Genomic DNA, 20,224 nt, shown 5'->3' with positions numbered 1-20,224 from the left:
CATCCAGTGGAGTAATACATGAAAACCAGGAGTCTGCTCTACCTTCTCTGTGTATAGTTTTTTTTTCCTATGAAGCCTTTCCTCTTTCCTGAATGCCATCTTTCTAGACATTTCAGAGAAATAAGTAAGGTTGCTGGACCAGAATCTTATTGCACTTAACAGGAGTGACCACTGAAGTCAATGGAATTACACTGGTATAAAATTGGTGAGAGCAGAATTAGGCCCCTGGTTCCTGCCCTGAAGAGCTTGTGATCTATACCTGAGGATAGGAAGGCAAGAGTGACTGTAATAAGATTTCATGGTTGTTAAATAAGAAAAAGGCATAAAACTGAGAGAGATTTATCGTAAATAGAGCATTTCATTTCAATAAATAAGTCCTTACATAAAACCCTACCCCTCTTACATATTGCGCAAATGCTTCTAAAACAATAGATACTCTAAAACTAGCATGTGTTAATTTTGAATATCATGATAAACACATTAGACATTGAAGCCTTCTAGAAAACAGTGAATAACAACACGTATGCTAGCACAATTTGAACATTAATAATTCAAAAATAGTATAGTAGAACTAGTGAATAGTATATTTTGTAGTTTTATTGTATGAAATCTAAGCTATTTTAAAAAACAATTTTGTTTTATTTTATTTTTCCAAGAAATCTAGTTTTCAGTCTAAGGGGACAAAGTGGCAGAAACCATTTTAAATATGGATCTTCAATTCCTTCCAGCAAATTAGTGAAAAAATAGACCTTAATAAGAGAGACATCTGACTACATATCATTCATCTAAAACTTTAAATAGGAGATGTGGCATTGGTGGTATTCTGCATCTAATTTGACTTTCTTATCAGGTTAAACACAACAGAATTTACAAGTATAAATATTTATAGAGAAAGGATAGCAGATGTCATGGTAAACCAGTTAAAACAGATACCATAGGGCTGGAAATGGCATATAACCCCATATATCACTCTTAATGCTTGTAATGAAGCTGAACATTAATTCTTCAGTCATATCTTCACTTCAGGTCTTTACATACTAAGCAGAGAGTATCCATTTTTAGCCAGCAAACCCTAGGGGAGGTAAATATTGAGAGAGAGTTTCAAAACCAATTTGTGCTGTGGAGTTGGTATAGGAACAATCATTCTCTCCTGTACAGAGGAGCCTTCAGTGACAACAGTTATGAATACTGATGTATAAGAACTCAGAAATAAGAGAGGCTTGGAAGAAATAGGAGAAAAAGATGAGACAGGGTAAATGAGAGAGAGAGTTTTCACAATTAGCAAAGCTGCTTCACTTACCTGAAATATTTTTGACAAATTGTTAAAGAGGGCTTGACCAGCACTGACTTTGTGTTTGACTCCTCTGACTGTACCATTTTTGCTTAGAATGTTGACTCGTTTTGTACCAAAGCCCCTCTCTTTAGTAGCTCTCACTAAAATGAGCAAGTCATCTTGCTCATTCTCATTTTCATCACACTCGGATCCTAAATGTCCATTCTGCTGTCCATTCGCTTCACTCAGTCTGCTGGTTTGGTCAGTCTCTGAACTACTGGTGTATTCAGAATCCAAAGAGTCTGCCGTTTCTCCATCTGCATACACTTCTCTTAATACTCTCCCACTGTGAGAGGAAGCAATTCGAAATCGGACTTTCCTCAGCTGCCTCTCACCTTCAGTCTTCAGCTCACTTTTAAGCATTGTCCCATCTATTGGTATCAGCTGTTTACATTGTTCTGGTTTAGACTGTGACTGTAACGGCCAGCATGTCACACTTAAAACAATATCAGAACTGTTTTCCAGGGACAGCAACTCTCATATTAAACTGAAGTGTAAAGGAAAGAGGATTCCCAAGAACTTACACTGCACTTCTACAGTTAATAATGAATGGGTTTGTGCTATGGTTACCTTTAAACTAAAACCTGCAAAATGATATCATCAATTAAATATTAAAGAGCCATTGTGTTGGGTTTTCTAGCAGTTAGAGAAAGAGAATATTAATTGATTGAAACCAAAATTCAGATCAGCTTCTAAGAAACATAATAAGTTACATGAGTTTATGTGAATTAAACTTTGTTGAAAAGTGCAAAAAGGAAGGAAGAATTTTCCTCTGGGTTCATCTGTGTAGAATTATTAGGGCTCTTCATTTTCAGTTTTTATTTTATATACAACAACAAAAACAGGTGAAAATCAGTGCAAAAAACTATTAATACTTTTTCTGGATAAATATTGGTGTTTATTTTGGTGGACAGAAAAACAGGGGGAAAGGTATTCAGTAGATTAATGCTTTGAATTCCGTTCATTAATGTGGTTTGCTGCAGAACTAAAACAGAACTCAAAACACAATGCCACCTTTGAGCTTAAGAAAACAATACAGCTCTAATCCCCAAATAAAACTTTTCATTTGAATAAACAGTTCACTGTTGTAGGCTTAAAACTATTAGCCTACAAATATTTACATTTCATAATAGAGCCATAGCATTTGCAGCGCTTACACTCAACTTCCTCCTTTTCTCCTTTTTTTGTTTTTTTTTAAACTTTCAAATACTTCCTTGTGTTCTGAAATGTATTCTGATACAGATTTTCACTTTCTTCCCATGTTAGTGTGTCAAATCTTTAAACCATTATTGCTAATAGCTTGAAAGGTGTATGTGATGGGCGTGAGATTCCTCAGTATGTTCAGATGCACGTGCACTTTAGAGCCTGCATGCATGCCCTTTTGTTTACTCTGTATATCTTCTAGACTAATACATAGCCTTATTTCAACAGGCAGTTTTGCATATACACACAAAATAATGTATTATTGCAATACATATATCTCATGCAACGTATTGTATTTTCCTAATAAAATACATTATTGTATATATTTGAATGATACAAAAATAGGGTGAAAATCAGATAAAACTGAATAATACTTTTTGTAAACCCAGGAATTTTACAGTAAAAATCAGTTTAAACTGAAAATGAAGGTGTTTAAGAATTATATAGACTCCACTCTGCAGGTGAAAATCCTGAGCTCCAATTATGGAGAGGGGTGGATGCTGGGAACATTGCTTTACAAACAGAGACATTGACCTCCACTCTGCCCCAGGCCTTGCCCACACTCCACCCCTTTCCCCAAGCCCCCACCCCATCCCTCTTCTTCCCACCCTCTGTTCCTCCTCCTTCTCCCCAGCACCTCCTGCATGCTGCTGAACTGCTGAACAGCTGATCACAGTGGGCAGGAAGAACTGGAAGGAAGGGAAAGGAGCTGATTGGTGGAACTGCTGGCAAGCATTGGTGGATGAGAGGGAGGGGCTGATCTGCAGTGCTACCAGTGGGTGCTGAGCACCCACTATTTTTTCCAGCCCCAGAGCACCAACAGTCGGTGCCTATGTTTCCAATAACCTTTTCTTGATCCACTGATCAACTCTGTCATAGGTTCATCCAAAATTTGCTCTTCATGTAACCCCATGCAGTATCAACGGTATAGAATAGAAAGCACAATTATGGCTGTGTGTGTGTGTTGATGGTGGCCTTTTGATTATGGTGGGGTACAAGAGCAAAAGGGAAGAGAAGAATAAGGCCAATCACAGTCTGATATGTAAAGTAACAAATTGATGTAAAAATAATGCTGGTCTGTATTCTGTTACGTAAATTGCACAATGTGCTTGGTCAAGGGAGTCTGGAGAAAAAGATAGAAGAGAAAGATAATAAACTGGGACAACAGTGATCAAACAAAGAAAAGTGGGGCAAGATCAACTTAATGACAGAGCAAGCTAGGTCCCTTCACAACAAACCATGAATACCTAGGGCTTCCTCTTATGTTGAGTAGCACCTTACTTCACAAATAGTCCTACTGAAACCAATAAAAATGCTTGTGGAGTAAGGTCCTATTTAATGTAAGAATGGCAGAACTGAGCTTTTACTGATGTAAAAGGTTGATGGGGTATTGGTGCAACTCCCCACCACCCAGGACTCCAGTAGGATGTCTCAAATATTTTCAGTTCCACCTATGCTAAGGTCATCAAAAGAATCAAGAAGACCAGCTTAAAAGTCGGTGACATCTTTTAGGTATCTAGTGTAAAAACATCCATGAGCCAGTTGCAATTTCTTCAGATGTTTCCACTTTATTCACCAAAATGATTGTAAACAGCTCACTGTGTGAGTATTCACTATTTTAATAGTGTTGGTGAGTTGTGATTGGTCATAAAGTCACAGGGACATCCTCAGAAATAATCCTAAACAGTAAAAATTATTTCTCACATTTGAAAAACCCAGAGGATTAGGAACTGTGAAAGATTGTGATCAGACTCTTGGCTTGTTTTTTAAATGCTAACAGATAAATGCCTCTTTCTCTCTCTTTAAAATATGAAAGCAGATAAATAACTAACATTTACAGCAATACTGAATATTCCATATTTGTAGTTAACTACAATAATGAATAAATATTGAATTATGCTATTATTTATATTCCAATAATTTAATTAGTTCCCACCTATTTAAGATTGATAGTCTGTCCTTCTAGTCAGAGCAGTTGAGAGCTAAGAGCCATAGAGGTATGAACAGGGAAAGTAACACTGAAAGGTGACACAACTCAGCTTTTAACAGGCATACCAGAGAAATATGTATGTAATGATAGACTTAGCCAATGATCTTCCATTAAAAGAAGCTGATGTTCTTCCTGCAACTACTAATATACTGTGTGGGGGGGTTCTCCTGAGATTTGTTTTGGAAATCCCTGTTCGGTTCTCCCTCATCACAATAAAAGAGATAATATTTCCCATTCCCTGTGAATGAGAACAGTCAATTTTACATTGTGTATAAGATAGCATACAAAACACTTAGCAGTATTTCTTCATTAATTCTTTGATCTCAGATGTATTGCAAAGCAGCTCCTAATATTTAAATCAGTTGTACTGACATGGTAGAAATTATATATCCTTCAGTATGTGGTGGATTTGGCAGATTGAGTCCCACTATTCTGTGTTTTTCATATTGGACTATCTGTTTGAAATACATCAAATTCCATAGCTCCAAAAGTAAGGCAGACTGTCCCAATAAGAGGACACTACATTACTTCACCAAACCCCTATTATCCTGCAAATAAGAAGAGGGAAAGCATTTTTAAAATTATTGTTGTAACTTCTCAACGTTATGTTTGTCCCGTTTTATGCCATTATAACCTCATTGAAAATCAATGGAATTTCACTGATCCAAAACTAGTACAACATAGTGGTGAATTAGGGCGTTTTTTGCAAATTCAGACTAAAATCTAAGCATTCAGATCAAATCCAACATTTTAGAGATAATAAAAAAAGTGCTGTTTGTGAAACAACACTTATAGGAAAGAAGAAACCAGTGCATATAGGTGACTCATAGACTCATAAACTCTAGGACTGGAAGGGACCTCGAGAGGTCATCGAGTCCAGTCCCCTGCCCTCATGGCAGGACCAAATACTGTCTAGACCATCCCTAATAGACATTTATCTAACCTACTCTTAAATATCTGCAGAGATGGAGATTCTACAACTTCCCTAGGCAATTTATTCCAGTGTTTAACTACCCTGACAGTTAGGAACTTTTTCCTAATGTCTAACCTAAATCTCCCTTGCTGCAGTTTAAGCCCATTGCTTCTTGTTCTATCATTGGAGGCTAAGGTGAAAAAGTTTTCTCCCTCCTCCTGATGACACCCTTTTAGATACCTGAAAACTGCTATCATGTCCCCTCTGTCTTCTCTTTTCCAAACTAAACAAACCCAATTCGTTCAGCCTTCCTTCATAGGTCATGTTCTCAAGACCTTTAATCATTCTTGTTGCTCTTCTCTGGACCCTCTCCAATTTCTCCACATCCTTCTTGAAATGCAGTGCCCAGAACTGGACACAATACTCCAGTTGAGGCCTAACCAGCGCAGAGTAAAGCGAAAGAATGACTTCTCGTGTCTTGTTTATAACACAACTGTTAATGCATCCCAGAATCGCGTTTGCTTTTTTTGCAACAGTATCACACTGTTGACTCATATTAAGCTTGTGGTCCACTATGACCCTTAGATCTCTTTCTGCCATACTCCTTCCTAGACAGTCTCTTCCCATTCTGTATGTGTGAAACTGATTGTTCCTTCCTAAGTGGAGCACTTTGCATTTATCTTTATTAAACTTCATCCTGTTTACCTCAGACCATTTCTCCAATTTGTCCAGATCATTTTGAATTTTGACCCTGTCCTCCAAAGCAGTTGCAATCCCTCCCAGTTTGGTATCGTCTGCAAACTTAATAAGCGTACTTTCTATGCCAACATCTAAATCGTTGATGAAGATATTGAACAGAGCCGGTCCCAAAACAGACCCCTGCGGCACCCCACTTGTTATACCTTTCCAGCAGAATTGGGAGCCATTAATAACTACTCTCTGAGTACGGTTATCCAGCCAGTTATGCACCCACCTTATAGTAGCCCCATCTAAATTATACTTTCCTAGTTTATCTATAAGAATATCATGCGAGACCGTATCAAATGCCTTACTAAAGTCTAGGTATATCACATCCACCGCTTCTCCCTTATCCACAAGGCTCGTTATCCTATCAAAGAAGGTTATCAGATTAGTTTGACACGATTTGTTCTTTACAAATCCATGCTGGCTATTCCCTATCACCTTACCACCTTCCAAGTGCTGCAGATAATTTCTTTGATTACCTGCTCCATTATCTTCCCTGGCACAGAAGTTAAACTAACTGGTCTGTAGTTTCCTGGGTTGTTTTTATTTCCCTTTTTATAGATGGGCACTATATTTGCCACCTTCCAGTCTTCTGGAATCTCCCCCGTCTCCCAGGATTTTCCAAAGATAATAGCTAGAGGCTCAGATACCTCCTCTATTAACTCCTTGAGTATTCTAGGATGCATTTCATCAGGCCCTGGTGACTTGCAGGCATCTAACTTTTCTAAGTGATTTTTTTACTTGCTCTTTTTTTATTTTTTTATTTTCTAAACCTACCCTCTTCCCGTAAGCATTCACTATACTAGACATTCCTTCAGACTTCTCAGTGAAGACCGAAACAAAGAAGTCATTAAGCATCTCTGCCATTTCCAGGTCTCCTGTTATTGTTTCCCCCTCCTCACTGAGCAGTGGGCCTACCCCGTCCTTGGTCTTCCTCCTGCTTCTAATGTATTGATAAAAAGTCTTCTTGTTTCCCTTTATTCCCATAGCTAGTTTGAGCTCATTTTATGCCTTTGCCTTTCTAATCTTGCCTCTGCATTCCTGTGTTATTTGCCTATATTCGTCCTTTGTGATCTGACCTAGTTTCCATTTTTTATATGACGCCTTTTTATTTTGTAGGTCACGCAAGATCTCGTGGTTAAGCCAAGGTGGTCTTTTGCCACATTTTCTATCTTTCCTAACCATCGGAATAGCTTGCTTTTGGGCCCTTAATAGCGTCTCTTTGAAAAACTGCCAACTCTCCTCAGTTGTTTTTCCCCTCAGTCTTGATTCCCATGGGACCTTACCTATCAGCTCTCTGAGCTTACCAAAATACGCCTTCCTGAAATCCATTGTCTCTATTTTGCTGTACTCCCTTCTACCCTTCCTTAGAATTGCAAACTCTATGATTTCATGATCACTTTCACCCAAGCTTCCTTCTACTTTCAAATTCTCCACGAGTTCCTCCCTATTTGTTAAAATCAAGTCTAGAACAGCTTCCCCCCAGTAGCTTTTTCAACTTTCTGAAATAAAAAGTTGTCTGCAATGCAGTCCAGGAACTTATTGGATAGTCTGTGCCCCGCGGTGTTATTTTCCCAACATATATCTGGATAGTTGAAGTCCCCCATCACCACCAAATCTTGGGCTTTGGATGATTTTGTTAGTTGTTTGAAAAAAGCCTCATCCACCTCTTCCACCTGATTAGGTGGCCTGTAGTAGACTCCCAGCACGACATCACCCGTGTTTTTTACCCCTTTTAGCCTAACCCAGAGACTCTCAACACTTCCATCTCCTATGTCCATCTCCACCTCAGTCCAAGTGTGTACATTTTTAATATATAAGGCAACACCTCCTCCCTTTTTCCCCTGTCTATCCTTCCTGAGCAAACTATACCCATCCACACCAACATTCCAGTCGTGTGTATTATCCCACCAAGTTTCAAGCCACATTAAAATGTCTGAAACATATTGCCCAATAATTCCCAAGCTATTAGCATCTCAGCATATTGCCAGTACATGTACTTTACATATTCCTGCCATAAATTAATTAAATGTTTAGAATTAATATTACATACTGAATTTTACTCTTCCTCTCCACATTCTTCAATATTTGAGAATCTCATTAAAATTAAACTTGTTATTGCCATGCCTAAGGCATCTATTTTAATTAAAACTCTAATTCTGACTCTTATCTCTCTATCAGAAAGGTACTAAAAGTATGTGTGTATATTTATGTTTATCTTGGTATGAAGGTGCTGTGACTTTTTTTAAATGATCAAAAGAAAAATAGGCAGGAGGGGGTTGATCATAACCTGAATGGCTCAGATGATGATGATTTATTATTTGTATTACCATAGTGCCTAGGACCGCTATTCATGGACCAGAACCCCATTGTGCTAGATGCTGTACATACACAGAGGAAAAAAGCAGTCCTTGCCTGGAAAAGCTTACAATCTAAGTGTAAGATAAGAGAACAGATGGCTACAGACAGACCGACAGGGAGTACCAGGAAACAGTGAGACAATATTGGTCAGCATAAGAGGTAGTGGTCTCAGCACATCAGCAGCTGACCCGTTGTCAAGTTTTTTGTAGCGGCATCACCGAAAAGTAGAGTTTTAAGAAGGATTTTGAAGGTGGATAATGAGGTAACTTCACAGTTGTCTACAGAGAATTCCTTCCCAAGCTTGTGGAGCAGCATGGGAGACAGAGCAAAGGTTCTTGTGTGAAAATTTAACAAAAGGGCAATATGAGTCCAGAATCACGCACCAGTTAGAGGCAGGGGTCAATAGCGAAGGAAGGATGATGCGTAGGGTGAAAATAGGCTTTGAAGGGTATTGAAGGGTATTGAAAGTGAAGACAAGTTGTTTATGAGAGTTTGGCTTTGGAAGGATAGTGACAAAGGACTTGCCATACTGGATCAGACCCATGATCCCTCTTGCTCAATATTCTGTCTCCAGCAGTGGGCAGTGCCAGATTCTTCAGCAGAAGGTTCAAGAAAAACAGCAGCAGGTCAATATGGAATAATGTACTCCTGCACGAAGGTCTCATTCTAATCCCTAAAAGTTAGGGAAAGATTGTTAAAAGATAGTTTTAAAACCTGAATAATAGTAGCTTGGAAGTTTATGTTATTACTTATATCATATCTTTTAAAACCACATGTGTAGTTTAATTATGTTTAACTTTCAAGAAGAAATATTGGTGTTTAGTGCTGGTATGACTCTTTCTTACCAGTCAAACATACATTAGCAAAGCACGGATTACTTCCCTAAATGTTGCTTTTTAACATTGCATCCTTCAAGTGAAATGTTTTGGGAACTTCTGGGTGAAATCCTGGTGCCAGGGAAGCCTGCAGCTGGGAGCAGGTCTCCCAGCCCAGGTGGACAGACTCATGCTAGCGCAGCTCAAACTAGCATGATAAAAATAACAGTGTGGCCATTGCAGCCCTAGCTGAGACTTGAGTTAGTCACACTAGCTCAGAACAAGAAGGCCAGGTCAGCTTGAGAACCTGAGCTCCCCATAGCCACAAGATTCACACTGCTAATTTTAGCACGCTTGCTCGAGCCCCACTAGTATGAGTCTGTCTGCTCAGGCTGGGAGGAGTACTCCCAGAGTCCCAGCTGTACTATAGAAATACCCTCATTGCCTCCCTACCCCCATAACAAAATGGGCCCACGATGCTTGATTGGAGCATCTAGCCTTTACTGTAGTACAAATAGCAATGATTAATTATTGATTTAATATTTTCTAAAATCTAAATAAAATATTACAATATAAAAAAATAATATGTGTATTGAGCCAAATTTTCAAACATGTGCATAAGTACCTGAAAAAATGTGTCCATTCTGAAAGCCTAGCACCTGGCATATTTTTGGTGCAATGTAAATAAAACGAGGCCTTCAGATGTGGAATTGGATTCCCTCTGTAATACAGGTTAGATATGTTGATCTTCAGAGCAGAGCTTTAATCAAGCCTGTTTTCTAAAGCTTCCCTTAGGGAGCATCAATTGGTGTAATTAGGCATAAGAGTTATGAGAGGGAGGAGTTGGTGGGGGAATTGGAAATGGATTATGGAGATGCTTTGTGAGCATTGGCCCTCTAAGCAATTTTTTAAATGTTTTCCAAGCTCTGAATAGGCACTTAAAAGTTAAATAAATTCTAGTTTGCAGTGTTGTTGTAGCTGTGTTGGTCCCAGGATGTTAGAGAGAAAAGGCAGGTGAGGTAATATCTTTCATTGGACCAACTTCTCTTGGTTAAAATGACAAGCGTTTGAGTTTCTTCTTCAGCTCTGGGAAAGGTTCTCTGAGTGCCACAGACAAGTACAAGATGGAACAGGTTCTTTAGCATAAGGAACTAACATGTTTGAAAAAAGGCAAATATAGTGTCTATCTTTGCAAAGATAAGAAGAATCCAGGGAACTACAGGCTGATCAGCCTCACCTCAGTCCTTGGAAAAATCATGGAGCAGGTCATCATGGAATCCATTTTGAAGCATTTGGAGGAGAGGAAGGTGATCAGGAAAAGTCAATATAGATTCACCAAGGTCAAGTCATGTCTGACCAACCTGATTGCCTTCTGTGATGATATCGCTGGTTCTGGGGATATGGGGAAAGCAGTGGACGTGCTATATCTTGAATTTAGCAAAGTTTTTGATACGGTCTCCCACAGTATTCTTGCCAGCAAGTTAAAGAAGTATGGATTGGATGAATGGACTGTAAGGTGGATAGAAAGCTGTCTAGATGAGGATCATCTGGCTCAACGGGCAGTGATCAACGGCTCAACATCTAGTTGGCAGCTGGTATCAAGCTGAGTAACCCAGGGGTCAGTTCTGGGGCCAGTTTTGTTCAACATCTTCATTAATGATCTGGATAATGGGATGGACTGCACCCTCACCAAGTTCGTGGATGACACTAAGATGGGGTGAGAGGTACATACACTGGCAGGTAGGGATAGGGTCCAGAGTGACCTAGATAAATTGGAGGATTGGGCCAAAAGAAATCTGATGAGGTACAACAAGGACAAGTGCAGAGTCCTGCACTTAGGATGGAAGAAACCCATGTGCTGCTACAGGCTGGGGACCAACAGGCTAAGTGGCAATTCTGCAGAAAAGGACCTGGAGAGTAGGGTGGACGAGAAGCTGGATATGAGTCAGTAATGCACTCTTGTTGCCAAGAAGGCTAATGGCATATTGAGCTGCATTAGTGGGAGCGTTGCCAGCATATCGAGAGAAGTGTTTATTCCCCTCTATTCAGCACTAGTGAGGCCACATCTTCATTAATGATCTGGATGATGGGATGTATTGCATCCAGTTTTGGGGCCCCCACTATAGAAAGGATGTGAACAAATTGGAAAGAGTCCAGCAGAGGGCAGTGAAAATTATTAGGGGGCTGAGGTACATGACTTACGAGGAGAGGCTGAGGGAACTGGGCTTATTCAGTCCGCAGAAGAAAAGAGTGAGGGGGATTTGACAGCAGTCTTCAACTACCTGAAGGGGGATTCCAAAGAGGATGGAGCTAGGCTCTTCTCAGTGGTGGCAGATGACATAACAAGAAGCAATGGTCTCAAGTTGCAGTGGGGGAGGTCTAGGTTGGATATTAGGAAAACTATTTCACTAGGAGGATGGTGAAGCACTGGAATTTGTTACCTAGGGAGATAGTGGAATCTCCATCCTTAGAGGTTTTTAAGGCCAGGCTTGACAAAGCCCTGGCTGCAATTATTTACTTAGAGTTGATCCTGCTTTGAGCAGGGGTTCGACTAAATGACCTACTGAAGTGTCTTCCAACCCTAATCTTCTATGATTCTATGTTGTAAGAGCCCATTCAAGGTGAAGTGGGCAATCAACACCTCTGCAGTCATTGGACAGAAGAGGGTTAGTGGGCTATAGATTGAGGTAATGAGCCATGAATCCAGTGTCTTTATTGCATCCATGATTTTTAATGTCTAACAGAGTTATGAATTTAAACTCCCAGGCCCATTTTATGAAGGTGTTGTGCAAGTTTCCTTTGAGGATGAGGACTAAGAGGTCGGACATGGAGTGATCATTTTGTGAGAAATTTTTGCCCACAGGTGAAAAGGGTTTTTTTTTTAATTTTCTAATTTTTCTTTGTGAATTTATTAAAGAGCACGAGTGTCTCATTTCTTGTTTAAATAAATTATAATCCTCCTGTATTTGCACACATAAGTAAGCATTTGTGTTTATGTGTATAATAAGTATTTGTATGCACACGTCTGTTTACACAAACATATACAGGTTCTGGGAGTGTACAGGTCAGTTTCTTGCTGGTCTAACTTGGGAGCTGTCTTTTGAAAACTCAGCCCTGACTGTATTTGATTGAAGGAGAATATATAATGGAATATTGAGAGATTTGCTGTGATCAAGTAATTCTCTTACTTTCTACATTCTGGTTCAGGTTCTGGCAGCTAAAGGAAACAGTTCCAGGTCTAATGCAGAATGTTTAAAGGAAATTAAGGGGAGGAGGGTAACAATTTGTGTGCTAGAAAAGGCTTTCAGCCTTTTACTCTCATCAGACTACACTTAACTGGTGTCAAGGGTTTTTACTCCACTTTGAACTTCAGCGTCCAAAAAGTGGGGACCTGCATGATCACTTTTAAGCTTAATTACCAGCTTAAATTTGGTACACTGCCACCAGCCAGAAGTCTGTGTCTGGCACACTTCTGTTCCCCCAAAAACCTTCCCTGGGGAACCCAAGACCCAAATCCCTTGGGTCTTAAAACAAGGAGAAATAAACCATCCCCCCTCCTTCCCCCCCCGACTTTCCCCTCCCTGGGTTGCCTTGGGAAGCTACACAGATCCAAACTCCTTGGATCTTAAAACAAAGAGGAATTAACCATTCCCTTCCTTTTCCCCCCACTAATCCCTGGTGAGTTTAGAATCAATCCCTTGGATTCCAAAACAAGGAAATATCACTCAGGTTCTTAAAAAGAAAGCTTTTAATTAAAGAAATAAAAAGTAAAAATTATCTCTGTAAAATCAGGATGGTAAATGCTTACAGGGTACTCAAATTCATATAGCCTAGAGGGACTCCCCCCACCCTTAGCCTGAGATTCAAAGTTACAGCAAACAGAGCTAAAAATCCTTCCAGCAAAAGACACATTTACAAGTTAAGAAAACAAACATAAGACTAATCTGCCTTGCCTGGCTATACTTACAATTTTGAAACATGAAAGACTGATTCAGAAAAATTGGGAATACCTGGGTGTACGTCTGGTCCCTCTTAGCCCCAAGAGCGAATAACGAACAAAAACAAAAACACAAACAAAGACTTCCCTCCACCAAGATTTGAAAGTATCTTATCCCCCCATTGGTCCTCTGGTCAGGTGTCAGCCAGGTTCACTGAGCTTCTTAACTCTTTACAAGTAAAAGAGACATTAACCCTTAACCATCTGCTTATGACAACTGGGTAAGAGTAAAGCAACAGAAATGTAAAGTAACACCTTTTAAAAATGTTTTTATGTTTTTATCCTGAGTTTATTAGATTGGGTAGAATTATCTGTTCATGTCCTTGAATGAGTATTGGATGCCCAAATACAGATATTTGGACCCATCTCTGCTTTTCACCTGGGGATTCAGTGCAACTGGGGAGGAATTAAACTTCTGCATTTTAAGTGCACAAGGCTTGATTCTTATCTTGCTTAAATTAGTGAAAATTAAAAGTAACTCTTTAAAGCTAAAGAAATGTATACGCATGTAAATCCTAAACGAGATCAGAATCAGGCCCCCAGACTCTAGGATTACTTCTTATCTTCAGTCTATGAACTAGAAATACTAATGATTAATGATATTTCATAACATTAGTGTCTGGTTGTCAGACATTTTCCTGCTGAAAAGAGGTGATTTATTGTATTATCAACTATTATTTACACAGAAGAAATGAACTAAAAATAATAAATGACAAGACTCAAAATGTATTATCATCCATTCGAGAAGAAAAACAGCTTATATCAAACTTTGTATTTGTATCAAATACATGTATCTGAACTATAAAATTCATTCTCTCTAGGAGCTGAATAACAGTGATTGCAAAATTGTTGCTTACTCACATGAACTGTGACAGCCAACATAATTCATTTTCAAACACTGATTTAAAATTAAGAAGATTCTTGAAGCAGAATAATTGCTTCTGGTGGTGTGCTTTTTTACTAATATTTTTCCTTAAACTTCTACAGTAGAGCTCAACTGGTTTGCAAAGAATTTGGACTGCATTAGGAGATGTGAATGTCTGTGTAAGCCTCACTTTACATGAGACATTTAATTTTTTTTTCTTTCTAGCAGATCCTACATGAATTTTACCATGGGCTTGATCTCTTGCCCATTTGAGTCAGTGGCAAAGCTCTGATTGACTTCAGTGTGCAGGATTAGGCCCTATCTGAGTAGTTAAATGATGGCCTGATGTATTGAATGAAAATGGTGATAATGCAGCAGCAAGTAAATGCAGAATTAATTAGACTTTCATTTTAAGATACATTTTAGCTGTGTTAACCGAGTACTATTGTGTTATTATGAGCATCATTCAGTCACATGGTAATTCAGTTTTTCATTAGAAAATATTTTTTGTAACTGTGTGTGTGTGGGCATGACAATGAGATTCTGAATGCATTGGTTCCTCTGGAGCAAAATCAGTGAACACTGTGCAAGCGGCCCAATAGCACTCTCCCATAGTTCACCTCAATCCTCACCTGCCATCACCCTCAGTATTCCAGTTGGGAACCTCTCCTGAGCAAACATATGCCTCTTGTAAAGTAGTTTAGGGATTTGTACAAACATCTAGCAGGAAGCAGATCCAAAGCAGCAAGCTAATTTCATTCGTGACATAAGAAAATTTGAATGTAGGACCAAACAGTGTTTGTATTGTCTCACACAAGCGCTATGGTCTCCATGAAGTTCAGTATTCTCAGTGGAAGCTCTTTGAGGACAGAAAAGATAGATTTTTGCCTACCTTGTTTTTGTCCCATTTACAGATTCAGATTTGTTTACCTACTGTTGTAAACTGACATATCTTTACTTGTCAATATTGCCTCTGCACTTTCAGATGTCATCAGCTTCAACTGCATATTCTTCCTCTTCTTTTTCTAGTTTCTATGGCCCAAGTACTTTTTATTCAGCAAGATGTTTCATTTAGTGGACAATATCCATCCAAACCTAATGCAGGGAACTTTGCAGTAATGACACATTTCTTGCCTGATAAAGTCATTCTTTCTGAAGCACTTATTTTTTTTTAATTCTTTGCCACTGATTTTATTTTCAGGTACTAACTTACTTCCTTCTCTGCTGGTGTTCAGAACTGAGTGACTGTTTGCCCTTCTCCCATTTCTCTCTCTTTTTAAAAAATGTTGCAGTTCAGTTTTCTTTGCCTCCTTGGTTTTTTATGTCCTGTCTCCTGGCAAGAATATTTGTAAATTACATTTTTAGTGTGATCTCAAGAAGTACATTTTAGATTTTTCTACTAGATATAGAAATACAGTACATGATTGAAACAAGTTATTTTTTCTCCCCTATGCAAGAGGCAGGGAAGTCCAATAATAATGACCTTCCCACCTCTATTCCTTTCCAGGACAACAGGAAGGAAATCTATGAGACAGCAAGCCAAGCCCAGGAGAAAAAGGATGGCGCTACAGAGACCCACCACTAAGTGAGGATCACTTTTTGGAAAATGATATAGGGATTGGCTGAACTCATCCATTGCTGCATCTCACAACACCAGATAAGCATGTTAGCTTGATGTCCCTACTCATTAACGTGTTCTCAGTGAAAGAGTTATGGGTATTGACACGTTGATTGACTTTATTAGCTTCCGAGATGAATGGAGCACTACACACTTCTGTTAGAGCTATAAATTCAGTCCATATTTCTGCAGACTAGAGAAATCAACACTGTATTGATTTACTTGTGCAAAGATATCTTTATTATCAGACCAGGGTAGAAATGTAATGACATTAAGATGAAAGCTTGAATCCTGCAGAAGTTAATGGAGGAATACAATTGGGGATGAAACCTCATAGCCAGACCAATGCATGTACCCAAGAGAACAGAAAGAGAATGCCAAATACACACCTTTGAAATCAGATTTTGAATGTATGGAACCAGATCACAGATCATTTAAATCTGTTTAACTCCATTTACTTCAACGGACCTGTCAATTTACAGCGGCTGAGGATCTCACCCATGATCTCCATATTTGAACTTTGAGTGTATAATCCCCTCTATAATTTAGTTCTGTGAGTTCATTTTTTATTCTTGACTTTACATGGCTCATATTGGCTGTCCTTCACTTCGGTAGAGGACCATAAATTACAGAGATTGGATTGTAGCAATATAAAATCTGCACAAATGAAGCAGAGTTTAACTAAGGATTACGTCTTGATAAAGAACATTTGCCATATTCATTGACTAGCTCTCCTGAAGAGATGTAAGTTGTACTTTTTAAAACCACTATAAAATGTACTTTACAAAACTCTAGCTGATGGTAAAAGTGGGACATAAAAAGCAAAGGTGACAAAGAACTGTTGGAATGAGTAATGTAAAAATAGCAGTAAATAGGAAATTGAAGCATAGAAAAGAGACTGTATTGGAAGATAACATGTCAAAACCATGAAAAAGTAAAGAGCAAATAGCTAGATTAAAATAAATTAATGTCTTCTTCATTTGCACTCATGTCATAAACTTTATAAGTCAGTTTACCATATGACAAACTGTTACAATCTCTTTCTTTTTGTATATTGTAACTGAGACCATTTTATCATATTTACACATGTTGTGGATGTTTTAAATTGTTTTCAGATTATTAAGTACTTACAGCAAATGTGAAATAGCAATAGCTATGGCACAACAGTACCATTCATTAGAAGTCAGATGGTATGAATTACTACTGACATCTCTTGTAATATTAATTTCTGAGTACATTATGGTATCTATTTTCAGCCGGCTGTAGACTTTGGTATAGTAAGAGCAACCCATGATCATATCACTGTTATCTGTAATTTTTAATAAATGAGTAACAGAAAAGAGAACCAAGCCCTAGATCAGGGATCAGCAACCTTTGGCACATGACTCATCAGGGAAATCCGCTCATGGGCTGAGATAGTTTGTCTACCCGCAGCGTCCGCAGGTTCAACCGATTGCAGATCCCAGTCACTGCGGATCGCCGTTCCAAGCCAATGAGGGCTGTGGGAAGCAAAGTGGGATGTGCCGGATGCCACTTCCCACAACACACATGCGCTTGGGAAGTGCATACTCTGGTCAATGCATGATCCTTTGAAAATCTGGCCCTGATTGTTCTGTGTGGATTAAGTAAGGTTATTCAATATCACGAGCAACAACAACAACTAAAGGTCTGGAATGAATTGCCCAAGAGGAGTTAGAGAGGTAGATCATTTGGATTGCGTAGAATAAACATGCCTCAAACTGAGACAAATGTAATGCATTTTCCATTGGCCCAACCAAAGAAATATTACCTTTGGCTCACCTGATAAAACAGCTATCTACACTCTAAGGTGCAGAATAATGTATCAGCTGTAATAATGTCCAGGAGGACACAGAGGGCAAAGTCCAGCCACCCATTTGGGAAATTCTGCAACTGCCTAAGTTTATTCTAGCATCTGGCAACCATTAGGTAGGCATGATAGTGGCTGTCATAAACAGATAAGAAAAGTTAATAGCACAGAAGTACTTTATATCTCTTTGACTATAAGGGGTTAACAAGTTCAGTAAGCCTGGCTGTCACCTGACCAGAGGACCAATCAGGGGACAGGATACTTTCAAATCTTGAGGGAGGGAAGTTTCTGTATGTGCTATTAGAATTTGGTTGTTGTTCACTCTGGGGGCTCAGAGGGACCAGACGTGCAACCAGGTTTCTCTCCAATCTCCTTGATACAGGTTCTTATAGATCCAGAATAGTGAGTACTAGGTAGATAAAGCGAGTTAGGCTTATGGTTGTTTTCTTTATTTGCAAATGTGTATTTGGCTGAAACGAGTTCAAATTGGTATTTTGCTGAAAAGATTTTAACTTGTACTTGTATACTTAGGCTGGGAGGGTATTCCCAGTGTCTACAGCTGAAAGACCCTGTACATATTCCATTTTTTTTTAAATTTACAAAGATAATTTTTACTGTTTTTTCTTTCTTTAATTAAAAGCTTTTCTTGTTTAAGAACCTAATTGTTTTTTTATTCTGGTGAGACCCCAGGGGACTGGGTCTGGATTCACCAGGGAATCGGTGGGGAGAAAGGAGGGAAGAGGGAGAGAGAGGCTGATTTCTCTCTGTGCCAGGATTACTTTCTCTCTCAGAGAGAGTCTGGGAGGGGGGAAGAGAAGGAGGGAGGAAGGTGAATTGTCCTCTCTGTTTTGTGATTCAAGGAGTTTGAATCACACAGTGATCTTCCAGGGTAACCCAGGGAGGGGAAGCCTGGGAGAGGCAACGGTGAGGGAAAGGGTTTACTTTCCTTGTGTTAAGATCCAGAGGGTCTGGGTCTTGGAGGTCCCTGGGCAAGGTTTTGTGGAGACCAGAGTGTACCAGGCACTGGAATTCCTGGTTGGTGGCAGCGCTACAGGTTCTAAGCTGGTAATTGAGCTTAGAGGAATTCATGCTGGTACCCCATCCCTTGAACGCTAAGGTTCAGAGTGGGGAAATATACCATGACAGTGGCTATACTGGAAAACAGCTAATTTGAAAAAATCTGGCATAGTTTTGCTATTTTAAAGCACAAATGTTAATAGGAACAGTTGTTTTATATTTGCCAGGTTGTTATATTTGGCTATGATTTGCAAAAAAAAAAAAAATGTAAGACCTGGGTGCTCAGTCCTTTTGAAAATCAGATCAGTTATTTAGGTTTGCAGGTGTGAATTTAGGAGTCTTACTTCAGGCATGAATTTAAAAAAAAATCTTGGCCTATGTTTCTTTATATGATGCTAATACAGTGGGTGCCTTCAGAAAATTCCGGGGGTTTGAGAGATTCCATTTTCAGCCAACTTTCCCATTTGAAAAATAGGGAATATTCTTGGAACCAATAAACTCATACAAATTAATGGAATTTTTAAGTATGCCCACCTGCAATCTGTCTACCAGATTTTGTGATTGTGAGCTTTGACCCAGGTCATACGACTAAGGTCAAGAAATATGATTTAATACCCATTGCACAACAGAAGTCAGTGCCCAACGATTATAGTAATGGAGGTGGTGATAATGTGATATATGTTAATACCTAACTGGCTTGCCAAGATTTTTAGATTAAACTAAAATCCATAACACAGTACATAGTAACCACAAATCTTACCAATCTTTAGTGCGGCACTGAATACGTATGATGTTCTTCATGCAGCTTTAGGTTTTGCTTCCCCGATTGTTCAAGCTGGCACTGAAAACATAAAATAACTGAGAATTGTAGGTGAGATTTCAGAAAAAAATATAGTGGCTTTATAACTATGGAGGAAATAGACACACTTACTGAATCTTGTTTCACTACCACAGAACATTTTATAGCACACATTTGCAGAGGGAAGGAATTGATCTTTTTATCAACATTTTGCTGCAGCAGGAAAAAAAATGAATAGCTGATACCAACTAGCTAAACACAGATTGCACTAGCCTGTCATAAAAGTTAACTATTGTGCCAGGCCACTCTCTGGTACAGTGCATTGATAGCCCAGCTAGCTGTATTATCGCCAAATGGACAAAGTGGATAAAGGGATGAGCCTCCCGAGCGTATCCACTGCTACTGAAAAAGATGCTAATCCAGATGTTTTGCTGAAATTAGTTCTTGCGGTGACTGCAAGCCTTAGGGCAAGCGTTACTGTCACTATGTCAAAGGCAAGATGTTGGGCAGTGGACTAATCCATGTGATTGAAGGGACATGCGTGAACCAGCCATGTCTTTAAACTGTTGTAGCTTACATGGACTCTAATTCAGAAAATCATCATGATGGTTGCTAATCATTGCTGTTGAGTGACAATTTACCTTGTCACCAGCATATTGTACAATGACATCTGTTTGTGTAGCCTTCAGTTGTTTTTACTGCTAATATATAAAGTGAACTACGATAGTAAAAAGGACGTTG

At 39.0% G+C, this 20,224-nt stretch overlaps 1 protein-coding gene across 1 annotated transcript in view; it reads right to left on the bottom strand.

Annotated features, from left to right (window-relative positions):
- GRXCR1 (glutaredoxin and cysteine rich domain containing 1) overlaps positions 1 to 1,820 on the bottom strand; it is a 52,824-nt gene extending 51,004 nt beyond the window's left edge. Inside the window, exon 1 of the mRNA XM_030564153.1 lies at positions 1,301 to 1,820. Coding sequence (XP_030420013.1) covers positions 1,301 to 1,696 — 396 coding nt within the window. The 5' untranslated portion in view covers positions 1,697 to 1,820. The remainder of the gene's footprint in view (positions 1 to 1,300) is intronic.
- Positions 1,821 to 20,224: the final 18,404 nt, after the last annotated feature.

The sequence above is a fragment of the Gopherus evgoodei genome, chromosome 5 (assembly GCF_007399415.2).
Source record: "Gopherus evgoodei ecotype Sinaloan lineage chromosome 5, rGopEvg1_v1.p, whole genome shotgun sequence".
In the NCBI taxonomy this organism is placed as follows: domain Eukaryota; kingdom Metazoa; phylum Chordata; order Testudines; family Testudinidae; genus Gopherus; species Gopherus evgoodei.
The sequence above is the reverse complement of the archived record's forward strand: the minus strand, read 5'-3'. Positions and strand labels throughout refer to the sequence as shown.